The sequence below is a fragment of the Oncorhynchus mykiss genome, chromosome 3 (genome assembly GCF_057628025.1).
Source record: "Oncorhynchus mykiss isolate SJ-2025 chromosome 3, ASM5762802v1, whole genome shotgun sequence".
NCBI classification, from domain to species: Eukaryota; Metazoa; Chordata; class Actinopteri; order Salmoniformes; family Salmonidae; genus Oncorhynchus; species Oncorhynchus mykiss.
The window spans coordinates 24,596,307-24,616,920 of NC_143024.1; the positions used below are offsets into that span (position 1 = coordinate 24,596,307).

Here is a 20,614-nt window from a genome sequence, read left to right on the forward strand (position 1 = left end):
CAAAATATGCAGATAATGGTGAATGTAGCCTATTTGTCAACATGAGCTGCCGATTCTGTCTGACCTTAGCAATGACCTGCTGTATGAGATTTTGACTCAACTGTCAGTTGACTAGCCACCTGTAGTGCTAGACTTTCTTTTCTGGTCTGTCATCTCAGTCAGACAGTGTAGTAAAGGGCTGAGGGGAAACCGGTGAGGCCACCAGGAATGCTTGGTTGTGAGGGGTGGAGAGGGGCTCATTGTTACTAACGTCCTGTTGTGAAGTTTGGCCACAACTGAAATAGTCTGGAGCAAGGGTCGCACCTTCCGAACCCCACCATGACAGGAAATTCCCCCCCCCCCCCCCCCCCCAAACAGGCCAAGGAAGATGTAGCCTAGCCTTCACACTGTTTGAATGCTATTTGACTTCAATTAGCAATAGGGCCTACTTCCTCAGGCTTAGCCTATTATTGGTACCATGGCATTTTGGATGAAAGTGAACTTCTATGCCATCTAAAGTTAAAGTGCAGTGTGCACCACCCATCACACCTCTAGGCCTAGATGACGACATGCCGTGATCAATTCGGGTGACTTACACATTAGAGGTCGACCGATTTATGATTTTTCAAAGCCAATACCGATTATTGGAGGACCAAAAAAAGCAGATACCGATTAATCTGCCAATTTTTATATATATACTTGGAATAATGACAATTACAATGATACCAAATTAACACTTATTTTAACTTAATATAATACATCAATAAAATCAATTTAGTCTCAAATAATTTATGAAACATGTTCCATTTGGTTTAAATAATGCAAAATCACAGTGTTGGAGAAGAAATGTGCAATATGTGCCATGTAAAAAAGCTAACGTTTAAGTTCCTTGCTCAGAACATGAGAACATATGAAAGCTGGTGGTTCCTTTTAGCATGAGTCTTCAATATTCCCAGGTAAGAAGTTTTAGGTTGTAGTTATTAAAGGAATTATGGGACTATTTCGCTCTATACCATTTGTATTTCATATACCTTTTACTATTGGATGTTCTTATAGGCACTATAGTATTGCCAGTGTAACAGTATAGCTTCTGCCCCCCCCCCCCCCCCCTCCCCCACCTCTACCTGGGCTCGAACCAGGAACACTTAGACAACAGCCACTCTCGAAGCATCGTTACCCATCGCTCCACAAAAGCTGCGGCCCTTGCAGCGCAAGGGGAATAACTATTCCAAATCTAAACGCGAGTGACGTTTGAAACAGTATTAGCGCACACCCAGCTAGCTAGCTAGCCATTTCACATTGGTAACACCAGCCATTAGGCCGATAGGCTTGAAGTCATAAACAGCGCTGTGCTTGCGAAGAGCTGCTGGCAAAATGCACGAAACTGCTGCTCAGTCAGACTGCTCTATCAAATCAGACTTAATTATAACATAATAACACACAGAAATACGAGCCTTTGGTCATTAATATGATTGAATCCAGAAACTATCATTTCGAAAACAAAACGTTTATTCTTTCAGTGAAATACGGAACCGTTCGGTATTTTATCTAACAGGTGGCATCCCTAAGTCTAAATATTCTTGTTACATTGCACAACCTTCAATGTATGTCATAATTACGTAAAATTCTGGCAAATTAGTTCGCAATGAGCCAGGCAGCCCAAACTGTTGCATATACCCTGACTCTGCTTGCACAGAACACAAGAGAAATTACACAATTTCACCTGGTTAATATTGCCTGCTAAACTGGATTAGTAGTTATAACTAGTGATTATGATTGATTATTTTTTATAAGATAAGTTTAATGCTAGCTAGCAATTTACTACTGCATTTGTGTAACAGAGGCTACTTGTGGAGTGCAATGGTTAGAGCGTTGGACTAGTTAACTGCAGTTGCAAGATTGAAAGCCCTGAGCTGACAAGGTGAAAATCTGTTGTTCTGCCCTGAACAAGGCAGTTAACCCACAGTTCCTAGGCAGTCATTGAAAATAAGAATGTGTTCTTAACTGACTTGCCTAGTTAAATAAAAGGTATAAAAATCAAAAAAATTATCGGAAATCGATGCCCAAAAATACCGATTTCCGATTGTTATGAAAACTTGAAATCGGCCCTAATTAATCGGTCGACCTCTAGTTCTTATAGGCACTTTAGTATTGCCAGCCTAATCTCGTGAGTTGATAGGTTTGAATTCATAAACAGCGCAATGCTTGAAGCACAGCGAAGAGCTGCTGGCAAATGCAGGAAATGCTTACGAGCCTGCTCCTGCCTACCACCGCTCAGTCACTGCTCTATCAAATATCAAATCATAGACTTAATTATAATATAATAACACACAGAAATACGAGCCTTAGGTCATTAATATGGTCAAATCCAGAAACTAATTTCAAAAACAAAACGTTTATTCTTTCAGTGAAATGCGGAACTGTTCTGTATTTTATCTAACGGGTGGCATCCATAAGTCTAAATATTGCTGTTACATTGTACAACCTTCAATGTTATGTCATAATTATGTACAATTCTGGCAAATTCATTACGGTCTTTGTCCGGAAGAAATGGTCTTCACACAGTTCGCAACGAGCCAGGCAACCCAAACTGCTGCAAATACCCTGACTCTGCTTGCACAGAACACAAGAGAAATGACACAATTTCCCTAGTTAAAAAAAATTCATGTTAGCAGGCAATATTAACTAAATATGCAGGTTAAAAATATATACTTATCTATTGATTTAAAAAAAGGCATTGATGTTTATGGTTAGGTACACATTGGGGCAACGACAGTGCTTTTTTTTCGCGAATGCGCTTGTTAAATCACCACCCGTTTGGCGAAGTAGGCTGTGATTCGAAGATAAATTAACAGGCACTTCATTGATTGTATGCAACGCAGGACAAGCTAGATAACTACACATGGTTGATGATATTACTAGTTTAACTAGTTATTATGTTAAGATTGATTGTTTTTGTAAGATAAGTTTAATGCTAGCTAGAAACTTACCTTGGCTCCTTGCTGCACTCACCTAACAGGTAGTCAGCCTGCCACTTTGGAGTGCAATGTAATCAGCCATAATCGGTGTACCAATTAGAATTCTGCACCCACACTCTGTAGAGCCTCTGTATTTTGTGCCAATGTGTGAGTCCAGTGTTTAAATTGATACCTCACTATTTGAATATCATTAACATGTACCATATTCAAAGAGCATAGGCGACACTAAATGGTTGTCAAGAAGCCAATTATCTCTGATACTGAGGAACCAAGGTTGTAACAATGAGCAGACATTGTTATTCATTTGAGTAAGACTTTTACTTTCAAGATAAAATTGTAGGCCTACGTTCTAGATAGGAGAGAAAGTAATTTCACTCTGCCTGCCTCTTTACTTTTCTCATTGTACCTGGGCTGAGAATGTACCTTTGCCTCGAAGATGAGCTTATCAGGGAGGGTACTAAAACATTCAGTTAACCTATCCTTACTCTGTATTCAGACTATTCATCATGTTTGTCCTGCAGTCTATGGGATCATTAGGATGCCACCTCACCTTGCATTTTTCAGTTGAAAACTGACTTAATAAGTATATGGTTTCCAAAACATTCTGTCATCCTCTATAACCACTCAGACTTCCTGGTGAATCACTAAATTAACCAAAACAATATTAAGGCCGAGCCAGTCAGACTCGAGCTGCAATCCAGGAGGAATGAGCTGAGCTGCCACCCACCAACAAGATCATTTGTTCCCACTGTTTGGAAAGCACTGTGTACAACCAATCCAGCTTCTGCCCTGGCATGTACCGTACAGTACATTCAACAATGAGGTTCAGGCCTGGAGCAGCCTTAGACATTTCTCAAGACTTGGCATGGCCTACGCAAACATCTCAGCATTTCTAAACAGTACACATTCAAAGGTTCAGTATTGCTGTTAAGACTTGACCTCACATGTTCAGACAGTATGAGGTGGTTGGGTGTTTGGTATAGTGACACAAGGCCACACTGAAATGTGACTTCTGCTCCCAACCTCTCTGAAAAACATGCAGGTTGCAGCAGGGTGCTGCCACACTGGACAGCTATGGAGCAGTTGTTGTGGGGGGGTTAAGTGACTTGCTCAAGGGAAGGGCACAACGGCAGGCAATGGCATATAAGATTTGAAATATATTGAGACAAATTAGCCTGTAGCAAAATCTAACTCATTTGATTGAACATGAAATGTATTTCAATATAATTGAAATTGGCCTTTCTTCCTACTGTTTATATTTTAATGCAGTCCTCTAGGTTTTCATTTGAGCATGTTTTTATGTCACTTGTTTGTATCAATTGTGTAGACATTGGCCACTTTGTATTTGTAGTTAACTTTGTTCTGAAGTTATTAGTGATCGCAGATGGATTAACCATGCAAGACTGTTTCGTGGAGAGCTTCTGTGTATAAAGTGACACGGGAGGGCAAAAAAGCATCTAACAAAGCACTTCGCTGTTCTACGAGTGGTCTGAGGCAGGCTTTTTAGATAGGGAGCGTTTTCAAGTGCAACGTTAACAATGGTTTTGGCCATAAAATGCTTTTGGGGCGTGTCATTTAAATCATAACAAAAAATGTGTATATATATAAGATATTTGGCTACAGAAGCTATTTCTTACCGATCTCTACATCTTCTAACCGGAATGACACATCTATAAGAAAGAGGCATAGTTGGACCGTTGCCCCAAGTCTACCTTTTTTAATTTGTTTATCCTATACTTGTTTATCCTATACTTTACTATACTTTTTAATGTACCCCCAGTAAATTCAGTGAATGAAATGTAGACCTACCCTTTAATGTAGAAGAATATTACTTTAAAATGCCTTACAACTGTCTTTCCTCATAACTATAAAACGAAGGATCTAAAACCTAGAGCTGGGACAACATTGCCTTCCTCTTACCAATGTAGCCTAGGCCTAGTGCTGAAACGTTTTTATAGGACGTTAGTCTACATTATACTGGTAGATTAATAAATTAGCCTACATGACTACATAGCAACAACATATTTCGAGTTGGCAATCAGTGTTTTTCAGGTTCCCACTTCCTCAGGTGGTGAATACTATATCTTATACTCCAATATGCACAAAGATGTCGAGAAATTCTCTGAAGAATCAAAAATAAATCGGATCATTCTGGATCCTATTTTGACAGGTTGCACATCAAAATATCAATCATGCATTTCTTGGATGTTAGATGAAATAGCTTGCTTTTTTAATCATAGGCTACCATCTCAGTTGACTGACTTGGCACTGGAAAAAATGTCTAGAGCCCTGCCGCAAATGTAACAAATGTTTTAATAGACAGTTAATTTATCAGGCAAAATAATTATTTATCTCTTGACTTTTTGTCTATATCAGCTAGCTCTAGCAGGTCCCCGAACATGATTTATCGATTTTATTAGTGCAAACAAAATTCAATATATTGCAATATGTTTTTTTTTGTCATAATACCCTGCTCTACTAGAACCCGATAAAAGGATTTCTCTCACTCACACACACAGTTGTCTTTGACCATGGTATCTGCCAAATTGTCTGAAGGTCACTGGGAGTTGCATGCTGAACAGCCAATAACAGCCAATGTTACTAACTGCCAGGGGGAGGGGAAGAGGTTAGGTCACCACTTGGAAAAGGGTATTATTTCAATCCGACATCAGGGCACATACATGCACCAAATCACCCTGCTCAGTTCTGTGTGTATTCTGTGTGCATGCGTACATTGTGTCTGTTTTCCCCTGACTGGGTGAAGAGTCATGTCCCCAGAGTACAGCTCAGTGGGACTGCTGGCATGTGGCTAAAGAATCCCTGCCCTTTAAAACAGAGTGAGGGAGAGGAGAACAGAACAGAGTGAAAAGAAAAACAAGACTGGTTGGAAGTGGATGAAGAATGACATGCTGCCTGACACAAAAACAGACAGGGGAAGAGTCACCAAGTGAAGGAGAGAAAAGAAGTGAGGGAGGACCAATCACAAAACACTATCTCTCTCTTTTTACTTCTCACTCTTCTCTTTCCTCCTTATCTTGTTGCTGTTGTTGAAGAGAGGAGACAGACAAGGACAGAACCATGAACCAGGACACGGGTAAAAAAAACTATTTATACTCTTATGGCTTTAGAGTAGTTGTGACCTACAGCATGCTTATTAATGCCTATGTGTGTATCTGCCTGCTCATACACATTATTACCTTCTCTCTTTCTCTCAGCCATCCACACCATTCCCCCTGTAGGGCTCATTAGAAGCCTGTTGTGCTGCGGGTGGTAGTTGTTGTCCATTATTTATTAATGCCTGTATTCATCCATCTTTAATGTCTTGGGACCAGGTGTCACTTTTAGTTCAGTGTGGTTGTTTACACTTAACTGCCTGGTGTAAAAGTTGACTGGTCAGAATGGTGATAGTGTGACTGAAACCAACTTAGGTTCTTTCCAAGATTTGAATGGGTGATCTCAACTGAACAGCTGTTGCTTGCTTAGGCTGCCTCCATCTCTATAAACTTGACAGAGAATATAGTATGCTGCTGCTTTCACTAATTTGATTAGTTTAATTGATTGGTGGTTGAATGGTCTGAGTTGTCCTCTTGCCCTCTTAATGTCATGTTCTCAGGATAATTAGTGGGCCAGGGGCCTCTTTTATAAATGTTCCGTGAGTACAAAATATACCCTGTACATATTTTCTAGTGGTTGAAGTTTTGTATTGCAAGTAGCCTAAGTATTTTGTGCACATAAAGGATATGAGAAATGTATTTATAAAAACAAGATCCAGCCATTTGGCGTTAGTGAGAAGAGCGAAAACATGTTAATTTAAAAAATAATTAGACATAAATTAGATTCTTATCTTCACAGCCATTGCCCAATAAATTCCTCACCTTTTCTAGGCAGCCGGTCTGTAGACAACAGTCAAATTTCAGGTGACCATGCAGACATTTGGTATTTTACTTCAAAGTATTTATGCTGTTACTGTTTGTAGCCTACTGTAATAAATAAAAAAAATTACTAGCCTCGACAATGTTTCAGAATTCGTGGGCAGTCAGCGTATTAGGTTGCGGGGTAAGTCAATGCAAAACATTGTTGAATTTAAATGTTATACTGACAAGTCCACAACAATTTGACCGACCACCTCAATTCAGTCTTATGTTGCAAAATTTGAAATTGTGTTTTTTTTTACATCGGATGAAAAAGACTCAGAGCTACAAAATGGTATAACATACACTGCAGTTGAGGGAGGAACAATGGGAAAAGTAATTACGTGCAGTGGAATACTTACTTGCATAGTAGTAATACAAATATTTCTGAAATATTTTATTGTTAGATGCTTACCTATACACACTTGTCTAAATTGTTGGGTCATGTGAAAGAAGTGCTATAACCACCCCCCCAGCCAAATCTTTCTAATTGCTAAGTGGATGGGTCACTTATCTAGACATGTACACATGACATACAATAGATGGCTGTAATCAACCCCAGACACACCTGGCTAACTTGATGGGTCATGTAATCATCTGGCAAAGTGGAGACATGTAGGTATGTAGTTAAGCAATGAAACATAATCTCATGAAATGCTGTAGTTTAAATCTGCAGGTAGCTAAAGCTAACAGACTATGTTCAATGTTAGCTGGCTGGCTAACATTAAGCTATAACTAGCAATGCAAATTGCTTTATGATATAAGAATAATATTACTAGTTACCACACATAACATGAGCTAGCGATCCAGCAACCTAACGTTGCTAGCTAGCTAACAGTAAGCTTTTAGTTTAAATGAAAATGACTTTCTGACAATTTAGAAATGTATAATAACCAGAATGTATGAATACCAGACTCTTATACACTAAACAAAAATATAAACACATGTAAAGTGTTGGTCCCAGGTTTCATGAGCTGAAGTAAAAGATACCAGAAATGTTCCTTACGCACAACAGGCTTATTTCTCAAATGTTGTGCACATTTGTTGGCATCCCTTTTTAATGAGCATTTCTCCTTTGCCAAGATAATCTATCCACTTGACTGGTGTGGCTTATCAAGAACCTTATTAAACCGCATGATCGTTACACAGGCACACCTTGTGCTGGGAACAATAAAAGGCCACTCTAAAATGTTCAGTTTTGTCACAACACAATTCCACAGATATCTAAAGTTTTGAGGGAGCATGCAATTAGCATGTTGACTGCAGGAATGTCCACCAGAGCTGTTGCCAAATAATTGAATGTTAATTTCTGTACCATAGGCCGCCTCCAACATTGTTTTAGAGAATTTGGCAGTACGTCCAACTGGCCTCACAACCGCAGACCACGTGCAAGGCATTGTGTGGGTGAGCGGTTTGCTGATGTAAATGTGAGTGCCCCATGTGGCGGTGGGGTTATGGTAGGAGCAAGCATAAGCTACGGACAATGAACACAATTACAGTTTATCAATGGCAATTTGAAGGCATTGAGATACCGTGGCGAGCTCTTGAGGCCCATTGTTGTGCCATGCATCCGTCACCTTCACCTCGTGTTTCAGCATTATAAGGCACGGCCCCATGTTCCAAGGATCTGTACACTATTCCTGGAAGCTGAAAATGTTCCAGTTCTTCCATTACCTGCATACTCACCAGATATGTCACCCATCGAGTATGTGTGGGATACTCTGGATCAATGTGAGTTCCAGTTATGCCAATATCCAGAAACTTCGCACAACCATTGAAGAGGAGTGGGTCAATGTTCTACAGGCCACAAGGAACATCCTGATCAGCTCTATGCGAAGGAGATGTTGCTCTGCATAATGCAAATGGTGGTCACACCAAATAGTGTGCTTTTCTGAACTACACCCCTACCTTTTTTTTTAAGGTGCCTGTGACCAATAGATGCTTATTCCTATTCCCAGTCATGTGAAATGCATAAATTAGGACCTAATGTATTTATTTTAGTTGACTGATTTCCTTATGAACTGTAACGCTGTAAGACCTTTGAAATTGTTGCGTTTATTTTTGTTCCGTATACATTGATGAACGCTTCACGGCAGACTGGAACCCCAGTTTAACCTAGACGTCCTGTGACGTTTCCGTTTTGTTTAACTTCACCTTTTTTGTTTCAAGTCACTCCGGTTCAGACTGACCATGTGCAGAAAGTAGTTCAACTTTTTTCCCACTGATTTTTGCAGCAATTGTGTTGAGAGCAGTAGCAACACTTTTGCAGTTCTCTATGACTAACGTTATGTCTTTCAAACAAGCCACGGCAGCAAGTATTATCTACACATACTGAACAGTTCATGTTATCGACAGAATTATACTACATGGCAGACCAATCCAAACTCCTCTCAGCATGTCCAGCCCATCCATTATTTTAGCCAATCATGGCCAGCGGGAAGGTTTTTGACTTTTTCCGTGACTAAACCAACAATTTTATTTGTATTTACAGATGGCATACAAGTTTAGTTAAAGCACATGTAATTCATATGTTCAAGTATTTCTGCCAAAAACTGCATTTTGATTAAAATAAATAATAATTACATTGAAATGCTTCTTCTGTGAATTAGTGATGTGTGACATACGCCTAGCTTCCTGAAACAGGTCACATTTTTCATAGTTTCCTCTTACATAAACTGCCAGAGTCTTTTTCCAAATACAGCATAAATTACAGCAAAAATCTAAACTTTCTGCCAACACAATAAATAGACCGGTAGCTTATGTAAAAGATTTTACAATATTGGTATAGGCTACAGTATTGATGTGCGACGGGAGCATAGCCTATTTAATCTGATCCTAGTTAGGACTTGGCCCTAAAGACAAGTCAATAGAAATGGAAGCACTCTTAGCAAACAGTTGTTCAGCCCTTAACACCCATCTAAAATCTTGGAAAGAACCTGACTGTGATCCTAACAGTCACATTACATTGCAACCATTCTGGCCACTAAAGATGGCATAAGTCTACTTTTACACCAGGGGCCTCATTTATAACTTTACATTTCACACTAAATATCTGCTTGCGCCATTTCTGAAAGTATGTCTAAAAAATGTTGATTTATATACTTTGTGTGAACATTATAACGCTGTCAACAAAATGCCCTCCATTCACTTTTTTTATGGTGACAATAACACCCTGTATCCCCAACGATGGAATCGGGAGGGGACTGTGGATCTGTCTCTGTTTGTTGGTCACACACAGTATCTTAGACAGAACTGGGATGATTTTGACAACTTGGGTGAATTATGCGTCTTGCCATAGAGATCCGCCATTTACAAAATTACGCTGATTGGCCCAAGGCGGGAGCTATAGTAATTAACTGAAATGTGTTAGTCACGTTATCTCAATTGGCCCAAGGGTGGGCACTGCATCATTCAAGGGTTACGACATGTTTGCTGTATAATTTGGAACTAATCGAGTTAGGCCACAGCAGTAAAGAGAAAAAAAAAGCAATGGTCAATTTGATCACATTTCTGTAGAGGTGTGGACAGAACGATAAAAACACTTTTTAAAAGTAAACGTGCATGATGCCTATAGCGAGTGCAAGCACTTGATTCTATATTTGAAACTATGTAAAAGTAAAAATGCTACAGCTCACACTTCTATGCAAAAGCTATTGTTCAATATTTTGTTTACCAATAGAAATAATCTGCTGCCTTGAGTTATGCACACGTACATCATTCACTTTAGCATCATACATAAATGCTGATCTCTTCTGGGCCCTTAGTCAAGTGAATTATTGGTAGTTGGCTTTGCTATGCATGGCAGATATTCTTTACACGGAACCCAAACTGGCTGCGCACGTGCGCCATCGTGCATACATTTATATTGTCCCCCTACACCAAACGCGATCACGACAAGCAGGTTAAAATATCAAAATAACTCTGTACCAATGACATTAATTTGGAGACGGGTTGAAAAGCATTAAACATGTATGGTAATTTAGCTAGTTAGCTTGCACTTGCTAGCTAATTTGTCCTATTTAGCTAGCTTGCTGTTGCTAGCTAATTTGTCCTGGGATATAAACATTGAGTTGTTATTTTACCTGAAATGCACAAGGTCCTCTACTCCGACAATTAATCCACACACAAAACAGTCAACCGAATCGTTTCTAGTCATCTCTCCTCCTTCCAGGCTTTATCATCTTTGAATATATATATGGTGATTAGCATCTACACTTCCATAGTATTACCACGACAACCAGCGAAGCAGTTCATCTTTCAATCACCCATGTGGGTATAACCAATGAGGAGATGGCACGTGGGTACCTGCTTCAATAAACCAATAAGGAGATGGGAGAGGCAGGACTTGCAGTGCGATCTGTGTCAGAAAGAGGAATGACTTCTATTTTAGCCCTTGGCAACGCAGACGCTCGTTGGCGCAATAATTGAATGACAAAGCTTCCTAAATCTATTTTGCAACGCTCGCCCACGCGACGTGAGCAGTGTTGTCAGGGTATTCTTTAGATTCACCGACGCAAAGCAGAATCTTACATTCTGTCTTACTGCCTCCTTAACTGGCACAGATAATAGGCTGAAGGAGAGAGATTAGAGTATTAGTCTAATCCTGAATTAATTTAGGTGTATGACTTTGCATTTTATTGATGTACAATGGTCTTCATTGTCATTTCAAAAAAAGATTTGGCCAATGCATTCGGTATGACCCATAATCATTCACACATGATGCAGAGGAGGAGAGGTGGTAATGCTCGTGAGAAGTTATCTATAAAAAATAAAATAGAGTTTGAGGGCCTATAATGCTGATTTATTCTGGTTCAAATTGCAACATCTGCTGCTTATTCAGTATCAGCAGTTATAATCTTGTTCTGCGTGCAGTTATGCTCCTACTAATTAAGCCATGTCAGATTATTTTCCAACACTGGCCCGGCAGCAGGGCTTAGGCTAGTGTTGCTGCCACACTCTGGACTTTACTTTGTTCTGGGAATTTATGGTCTTTATTTTATTAAGCGCCTCCCAATACTGCATTATGTTGCAGTCGTCACAATAGCTCGGTGCGGCAGGTAGTGGTTAGAGCGTTGCGCCAGTAGCTGAAAGGTTGCTAGATCGATAACAAGGTAAAAACCTGTCATTCTGCCCCTGAACAAGGCAGTTAACCCACTGTTCCTAGGCCGTGATTGTAAATAAGAATTTGTTCTCAAATGACTTGCCTACTTATAGTAAAGGTAAAAAATTATATATTTTTTGATCAGATTGCTCTTCCAATGTTCACAGCTAAACTCTGGCTCGCTCGCTCTCTGTCTCTGTCTGGCTCGTTCTCGGTCGGTCGGTCGGCCTCGCTCTCTGTTGCAAATGGGTAAAAACTGACAATGAAAGAGATCAGTGAACAAATTCCAATGTTCACAGCTAAACTCTGGCTCACTCTCTGTCTCGCTGGCTCGCTCTCTGTCTCGCTGGCTCGCTCTGTCTCGCTGGCTCGCTCTGTCTCGCTGGCTCGCTCTGTCTCGCTGGCTCGCTCTGTCTCGCTGGCTCGCTCTGTCTCGCTGGCTCGCTCTGTCTCGCTGGCTCGCTCTGTCTCGCTGGCTCGCTCTGTCTCGCTGGCTCGCTCTGTCTCGCTCTCTGTCTGCCTCGCTCTCTGGCTCGCTCGCGCTCTGTTTCTCTCTGGCTCGCTCGCGCTCTGTTTCTCTCTGGCTCGCTCGCGCTCTGTTTCTCTCTGGCTCGCTCGCGCTCTGTTGCAAATTGGTAAAAACTGACAATGAAAGAGATCAGTGAGCAAATTCCAATGTTCACAGCTAAACTCTGGCTCGCTCGCTCTGTCTGGCTCGGTCTCTCTGTCTGGTTCGCTCTCGGTCTCTGTTGCAAATTGGTAAAAACTGACAATGAAAGATCAGTGATCTAATTGCACAAGTTTAGGTAGTACATCTCTGAGAAGCTGTTCTGCTGACTTTTTAAAAGGACGTTCTATACCAAAATGAATTAAAATAAAATGACATTGGTCCTTGCATATAGGTTGGACAATATTATCAGGTATGCTGTTAGCAAAAAGAATGATCACCTGTATTCCAATTGACGCAGAATACTGGCTATAAATAATACTGGCTATAAATAAATAGGCTGAAGCATGGATTTACCTATCTGCATTTACCATGGGCAAATCATTAGCTAGATCCCAAATGTAATATCTTTACTATTTAGCGTGTATTGATGAATTTTGTACAAAAAAACTAGCATAAACACGGAATATACTCTGAGTATACAAAACATTAAGAACACCTGCTCTTTCCACGATAGACTAACCAGCTGAATCCAGGTGAAAGCTATGGTCACTTGTTAAATCCACTCCAGTCAGTGTAGATGAAGGGGAGGAGACCGGTTAAAGGAGGATTTAAGCTTTGAGACAATTGATGCATGAATTGTGTATGTTTGACATTCAGAAGGTTAATGGGCAAGACAAAAGATTGAAGTGCCTTTGAACGGGGTATGGTAGTAGGTGCCAGGCGTTTATGTCAAGATCATCAACACTGCTGGGTTTTTCACGCTCAACAGTTTCTTGTGTATCAAGAATGGTCCACCACCCAAAGAACATCCAGCCAACTCAGCATTAGGAAGGCGGTCCTAATGTTCGGTGTACTCTGTGTAATGTGATACACCCCGTGCCTGTACTTCTCACAGAAGACACTTCATGTCACTATTTTTTTCACTTACTGTTGACCGGGGCAGCTCTAGCAGGGCAGAAATTGTATCAAATGACTTGTTGGATAGTGGCATCCTATGATGGTGCCACTTTGAAAGTCACTGAGCTCTTCAGTAAGGCCATTCTACTGCCAGTGTTTGTCTATGGAGATTGCATGGCTGTGTGCTTGATCTTTGTACACCTGTCAGCAACAGGTGTGGCTCAAATTGCTGAATCTACTCATTTGAAAGGGTGTCCACTTTTGTATTTATAGTGTTTCTTGCATAGAACGCACAACAACAAGCAGACTAGGTAAATATATAATTTCTGTTATACTATGGGGTTGTGTGGTTTTTCTATTCATTACTCATTTAGTTAGCAGAGGAATAGTAAATGAGGACTGTTCTAGCATATCTTCAGTGCGCTTCGGGCATACTTTTATTAAAATGTTTTTTAAAAATGAGGCTTTGTGGCAAGGATTTTGCTGTGGCGTGCCACCACTAAATGACTGCAGCGGAAACACTGAGCTGCACACCACCAGTGGTGAAGGAAAACGTGTGTGTGGTCCGTGAGTACATGTTTGGTCATCCTGCGTTTTTAGTATGTTCATAAGTAAGTGTGTGTGTGTGTGTGTGTCTCCAAGAAGGTTGATCTGAAGGAAATGGTCTTCCGCTCGTCTTTTTGACACATTCACTCAATCACTATTCTTCTTCTTGTGAATTCCCATATCACTTTCTCCCTCTCCCTGTGCCATTCCTCCTTGTTTGTTTTTATATTATTTAACCTTTATATAACTAGGCAATTAGTTACGAACAAATTCGTATTTTACAATGACTGCCTACCCCGGCCAAACCCTCACCTAACCTGGACCACGCTGGGCCAATTCTGCGCCCCCCTATTTGTTAAAGCCTCTTACATCTCATCCTCTGTATTCTTCCCTTCAGTGTGGAATTGTGCAAGTCATGGTAATGCCCAGTAGACTATATTCCCAGTAACTTTAACTAATAGGAAATTGCATGCATAGAACTTCTAAAATAAAACAAGGCCTAACTCTTTCAAATGCAGTTTGCTTTCTAATTTAGATAACTCGTTTTAATAGAATTTCATGCTGCTTTTAGGTTCCGTTTAGGTTTCTGATTTACTTAATCACAAAACCTAATGAATTTGTAATGTGTAAGTATCTAGTAGTACTAAGCTCTTGCTAAGCCAGTGTCTTGTTCAGTGTTGCTATACTTGTGTGTCATGTCCAGTCACTGGTACTGGTGGCCCCTGGGCCCAGCATTGCAGACAAACTCTTTTGGACACATTTCTGCTGGACAGAGTTGGTGGCAATGTGCACACACACCCTCCCTCTGTTTCTGGTTAACTATAGATGCTTGGTTTGTGACACAGAGAAGGGAGGGAGGGAGAAAATGAGAGCATACAAAGAGCTGGGGGAAGAGAAGGAGTTTGGTCCCAAAGGGAGTGCTGCGTTCTGGGATGCTTGGTGACGAAGGAGGCTGAGAATTTGGGGAATTGGACAGGGTGGTTGGGTAATGTAGGGCAAAGCATAAGGTGGATAGGGTGTTCTCAATATAGCAGTCAACTGAAGAATAGCAGGTAATTACACAGGATTTTCTTCATGCTTTGGAGCAGGATAAGTCATTGGCAATGAATAAGCCTGATAATCAATTTTCTTCAATACTGTGAAGTTTTGTGCTATCTCCCTCCAGCATGTGGTAGTTTCACACGCCTAGTGTGTCATTCCATTGCTTTCTGAGGAGAGAAGCAATTGGAGAAGGATGTAGTGATGGCTAGAGGATGGGGAGATTCACTGGTGTGAGACAAGTTTGCTGCCTGGATGTTAGGAGGCTGAGATTCCTCACAACAAAGTGATGGCCCCTCTGACTGACTTGTACAGTACCATAAATGTCTTTAGCTGGCCCACCATCATTTCTCTGAGAGGCATTGTATCTGTAATGCCTTCCTTATTCCTTTCCTTGTCTCTTATCTTCATATACATTCATAATTCAAGCATTGTTGGATCTTAGAATCAGTGGCCTTGACTGTCTGAGAGAACATGAATCACCTTCCATTGCATGCTCTTTATTTCCCTTGTGTGGTTATGCTCTCACTCTGACCATCTGCATGCTCTCTCTCCCTGTCTCTCTCCATCTCGGTCATTCTATACAGTAAGTACCTGTGTCACCCGGGGTGCTCTTCCCTGTGCTTCTGCTGTGGAAACTGTGCTCTCAGGTGGCTCACTAGAACTCCATACAGCAGGCAGCCTGGCTGGCAGGCAGAGTACAGGCTGAGTGGACTCCTAGTGGAGTACCAGGGCGTGAGGTGTTTATTGCTTGGATGGCAGTTCAGTTCACTATTAATGCATGGTTACTCTGTTTGTTTGAACTCCTCTCAGAAATGGTTTCAGTTGTGTTCCTCCCTTTGGGACCACAAGAGAGGAAGGACAGAGCGGGAAAAGACAGCAACACGATGTGTTCCACCACTTGCTCTCTGCTCCAGTTACATGACTGTCTTAGAGGAATGAAGCTTTGATTTAGTTTTCCCAGCTTGCGCAACATTTCAGTCAATCAACTTTTATACTTAAGCAATAATACATGAGGCCATGTGTTAGGACATTTATCATGGCTGTGACATGGTCTCTTTCTGACTGCCATGTAAAGCACAACTACCCAAAAATGGTTGCTATGGAGGCTCTTCCCCCTTGCTAGCTAGCCACCTACACACTTCAGACTGAAGTTAGAAAGATGGCAAACTAGCTGCATTTTTGTTTAATTTGACCTGTTTTTCTATTGACATTTCTTTGTATACAGTCAGAAGTTTACATACACCTTAGCCAAATACATTTAAACTCAGTTTTTCACAATTCCTGACATTTAATCCCAGTAAAAATTCCCTGTCTTGGGTCAGTTAGGATCACCACTTTATTTTAAGAATGTGAAATGTCAGAATAATAGTAGAGAGAATGGTTTCTTTCAGCTTTTATTTATTTCATCACATTCCCAGTGGGTCAGAAGTTTAGACACTCAATTAGTATTTGGTAACATTGCCTTTAAATTGTTTAATTTGGGTCAAACATTTCGGGTAGCCTTCCACAAGCTTTACACAATAAGTTGGGTGAATTTTGGTCCATTCCTCCTGACAGAGCTGGTGTAACTGAGTCAGGTTTGTAGGCCTCCTTGCTCGCACACTCTTTTTCAGTTCTGCCCACAAATGTTCTATAGGATTGAGGTCAGGGCTTTGTGATGGCCACTCCAATACCTTGACTTTGTTGTCCTTAAGCCATTTTGCTACAACTTTGGAAGTATGATTGGGGTCATTGTCCATTTGGAAGACCCATTTGCGACCAAGCTTTAACTTCCTGACTGATGTCTTGAGATGTTGCTTCAATATATCCACATAATTTTCCGTCCTCATGATGCCATCTATTTTGTGAAGTGCACCAGTCCCTCCTGCAGCAAAGCACCCCCACAACATGATGCTTCCACCCCCATGCTTCATGGGTTGGGATGGTGTTCTTCAGCTTGCAAACCTCCCCCTTTTTGCTCTAAACATAACAATGGTCATTATGACCAAACAGTTTCATCAGACCAGAGGACATTTCTCAAAAAAATATGATCTTTGTCCCCATATCCCGTTGCAAACCATAGTCTGGCTTTCTTATGGCGGTTTTGGAGCAGTGGCTTCTTCCTTGCTGAGTGGCCTTTCAGGTTATGTCAATGTAGGACTAGTTTTACTGTAAATATAGATACTTTTGTGCCTGTTTCCTCCAGCAGCTTCACAAGGTCCTTTGCTGCTGTTCTGGGATTGATTGGCACTTTTCTCACCAAAGTACGTTCATCTCTAGGAGACAGAAAGCATCTCCTTCCTGAGTGGTATGACGGCTGCGTCGTCCCATGGTGTTTATACTTGCATACTATTGTTTGTACAGATGAACGTGGTACCTTCAGGCATTTGGAAATTGCTCCCAAGGATGAACCAGACTTGTGGAGGTCTACAATTTGTTTTCTGAGGTCTTGGCTGATTTCTTTTGATTTTCTCATGATGTCAAGCAAGAGGCACAGAGTTTGGAGGTAGGCCTTGAAATACATCCACAGGTACACCTCCAATTGACACAAATGATGTCAGTTAACCTATCAGAAGTTTCTAAAGCCATGACATCATTTTCTGGAATTTTCCGAGCTGTTTAAAGGTACAGTCAACTCGGTATATGTAAACTTCTAACCCATTGGAATTGTGATAGAGTGAATTATAAGTTGTTTGAAAAATTACTTGTGTCATGCACAAAGTAGATGTCCTAACCGACTTGCCAAAACTATAGTTTGTTAACCAGACATTTGTGGAGTGGTTGAAAAATGAGTTTTAAGGACTCCAACCTAAGTGTATGTAAACTTCTGACTTCTGTATATCCAGAAAAATTATGCTGATTCATGATTTCAACTGGCAGAAAAAAGCTTTCTGTCTCGTCCCGACTCCCGTTCGTTATTACAGTACCCAGTGAAGATCGAATTTCAATATTGCAACAATGTTGCACATTTTGAAGTGTCTCTATGCTTTTTACAGTGGCAGATGAGATGGTGGATCTGTTACAGCTAGGGTAGCAAAGGGTTATACTTTCCGGTAAATTTCCAGAAATCTTCCATGGGAAGTTAAGTGCGGGAATTTTGCTTAAATTCATCAAAGTTAGCTTATGACATCCTCTACTGGCAGGATAGAACAGCATCTGGTAAGACGAGGGGTGGCGCGCTATGTATTTATGTAAATAAGCTTCATCAAGAAGTGCATAGATCATCTTGTCCTCACGGTGATCGTACGTACATACCCCAACCAGAAGCCATGGATTACAGGCAATATTCACACTGAGTTAAAGGCTAGAACTGCCGCTTTCAAAGAGTGGGACTCTAACCTGGAAGTTTATGAAATTCCAATATGCCCTCCGACGAACCATCAAACATGCAAAGCGCCAATACAGGAAAAAGATTGAATCGTACTACATCGGATGTGGCAGGGCTTTCAAACCATTACCGACTACAAAGGGAAGCACAGCCGAGAGCTGCCCAGTGACACAAGCCTACCAGATGAGCTAAACTATGTCTATGCTCACTGAGGCAAATGGCAATGACAAATGCATGAGAGCACCAGTTGTTCCGGAAGACTGTGTGATCACGCTTTCGGCAACCGATGTGATTAAGACCTTTAAACAGGTCAAGATTCACAAGGCCGCAGGGCCAGATGGATTACCAGGACATGTACTGCGAGCATGCGCTGACCAACTGGCTAGTGTCTTCACTGACATTTTCAACCTCTCCCTGTCTGAGTCTGTAATACCAGAATGTTTTAAGCAGACCACCATAGTGCCTGTCACCCAAGAACACTAAGGCTAGTCTTAACAGAAAAATGATGTGTGGAGACATTTCACTGGAGTCAAGAAAAATCAGTGTACATTTGCAAATACTGTGCCAAATCACATGTGATAAATGCAACAAAGATGCAGAATCATCTGGACAAGTGCATAAATTTCCCTCAGAGCTCACAACAAGCTACCTCTGACAGAATTCCCTCTACTTCTATTTGAGATGAAAATGATGAATCAGATCTTATCAAAAGCAACAGCTCATGGTCCTCCTGGAATCAGAAGTTGTTTTTTTTTTGACTCAATGGAGAAACGTAGTCCGAGCAATGCTGATGTATGTCTTGCTCGAGATGTGTATGCAACTGGTTCACCTCTGCTGCTCACAAGAAATGTGTATTGGAAGAGATGTATGTATGTTCTCTGCCCAGGATACACCCCTCCAACCAGACATGCTTTATCTACTAATTTGCTGGATGCAGAGTTCAGCAGAATTCAAGTGAAGGTCAAGCAAATCACAGAGAAAGCAGACTGCATTGTAATCTCTGATGGGTGGTCGAATGTTTGTGGGCAAGGAATAATTAACTACATCTCCACCCCTCATCCAGTATTCTACAAGAGCACAGATACAAGGAACGAATGGATACACTACGAGAGACAAGGAAATGGTTAGGTGTGTGAAGGGTCAAGGGGTGGGGTGGTGTCATCATGTTTGACAGTCTCCTGGAGGGGAGGGAGTCTCTCCAACAAATGGCCATATCAGTATGCCAATATGGACAGCCCCATCAAGAGGATCCTCCTGGATGTATTTTGGGAGAGTGTGGGAAGCAGCCTGAAACCCATAGCAGTAGCACGGATTGTGGCTGGCATTGTCTCCCTGTCTGATGTTCAGAGAAGAAATCCGTACTGCCCTTCTCACTTCACTGTTGCTCCAAGCAGAGAGAACTTCAGTTCTGAAATGCATCAAAAAGCGTGAAGACTTCTGCCTGACGCTGCAGCGTACTTGTTGGACCCCAAGTATGCTGGCAAAAGCATCCTGTCTGGTGCAGAGATCAACAAGGCCTATGGTGTCATCACTATTGTGTCTCGCCACCTAGTCTGGATGAGGGCAAGGTTCTTGGCAGTCTGGTGAAGTACACTTCCAACCAAAGGCTTTGGGATAGAGATGCAATATGGCAGTCGTGCCAACATATTTCATCAGCCACCTGGTGGAAGGGACTTTGTACATCTGTGGCTCTTTCCCATGTTGCCTCCATCATCCTCCAAATCCCACCAACATCAGCCGCCTCAGAGCTCAACTGGTCCTTGTTTGGGAACACACACACCAAAGCACACAACAGGTCGACCAATACAATGGCTGAAAAATGTGTGGCCCTCGGCTCAAATTTGAGGCTTTTTGAGCCTGACAACGAGCCATCCTCAAGGTTGGAAAGTGACAGTGAAGATGAGGCCTCAGTCTGAGGTTCAAGAGAAGGACATTGAGGAGGTCCAGGGAGAAGACATGGAAGCCTGAGAGGAAGACAACCAAAGCTTTAGTTTCTAGACCATCATTTTACAGATTTTTGGGAGATGCAATGAATCATTGGTGATCATTCAATATTCCCTTTCTTTTGTTGTTCAGTGAAATCATCCAATGTGAAGAGTCAAATAATTTAAAGTTCAATTCGTAACTAAATATTTTTTTGTTCTTGGAACGATTTAATCATTTGCAATTGTCTACTTATGATAA

At 41.3% G+C, this 20,614-nt stretch overlaps 1 protein-coding gene across 5 annotated transcripts in view; it reads left to right on the forward strand.

The window, feature by feature from the left end:
* LOC110510088 (hormone-sensitive lipase) overlaps positions 1 to 20,614 on the forward strand; it is a 43,856-nt gene that overhangs the window by 1,466 nt on the left and 21,776 nt on the right. The window contains exon 2 of one of the 5 annotated variants that reach the window (XM_090226132.1): positions 6,013 to 6,051. The exons of 2 other annotated variants lie outside the window; for them this stretch is intronic. In XM_090226132.1, the coding sequence (XP_090082258.1) occupies positions 6,013 to 6,051 (39 nt within the window). Of the gene's footprint in view, positions 1 to 5,616; positions 6,052 to 20,614 lie in introns of those variants that run through there. 2 more of the 5 variants (XM_090226123.1, XM_090226126.1) reach the window with 2 other exon arrangements.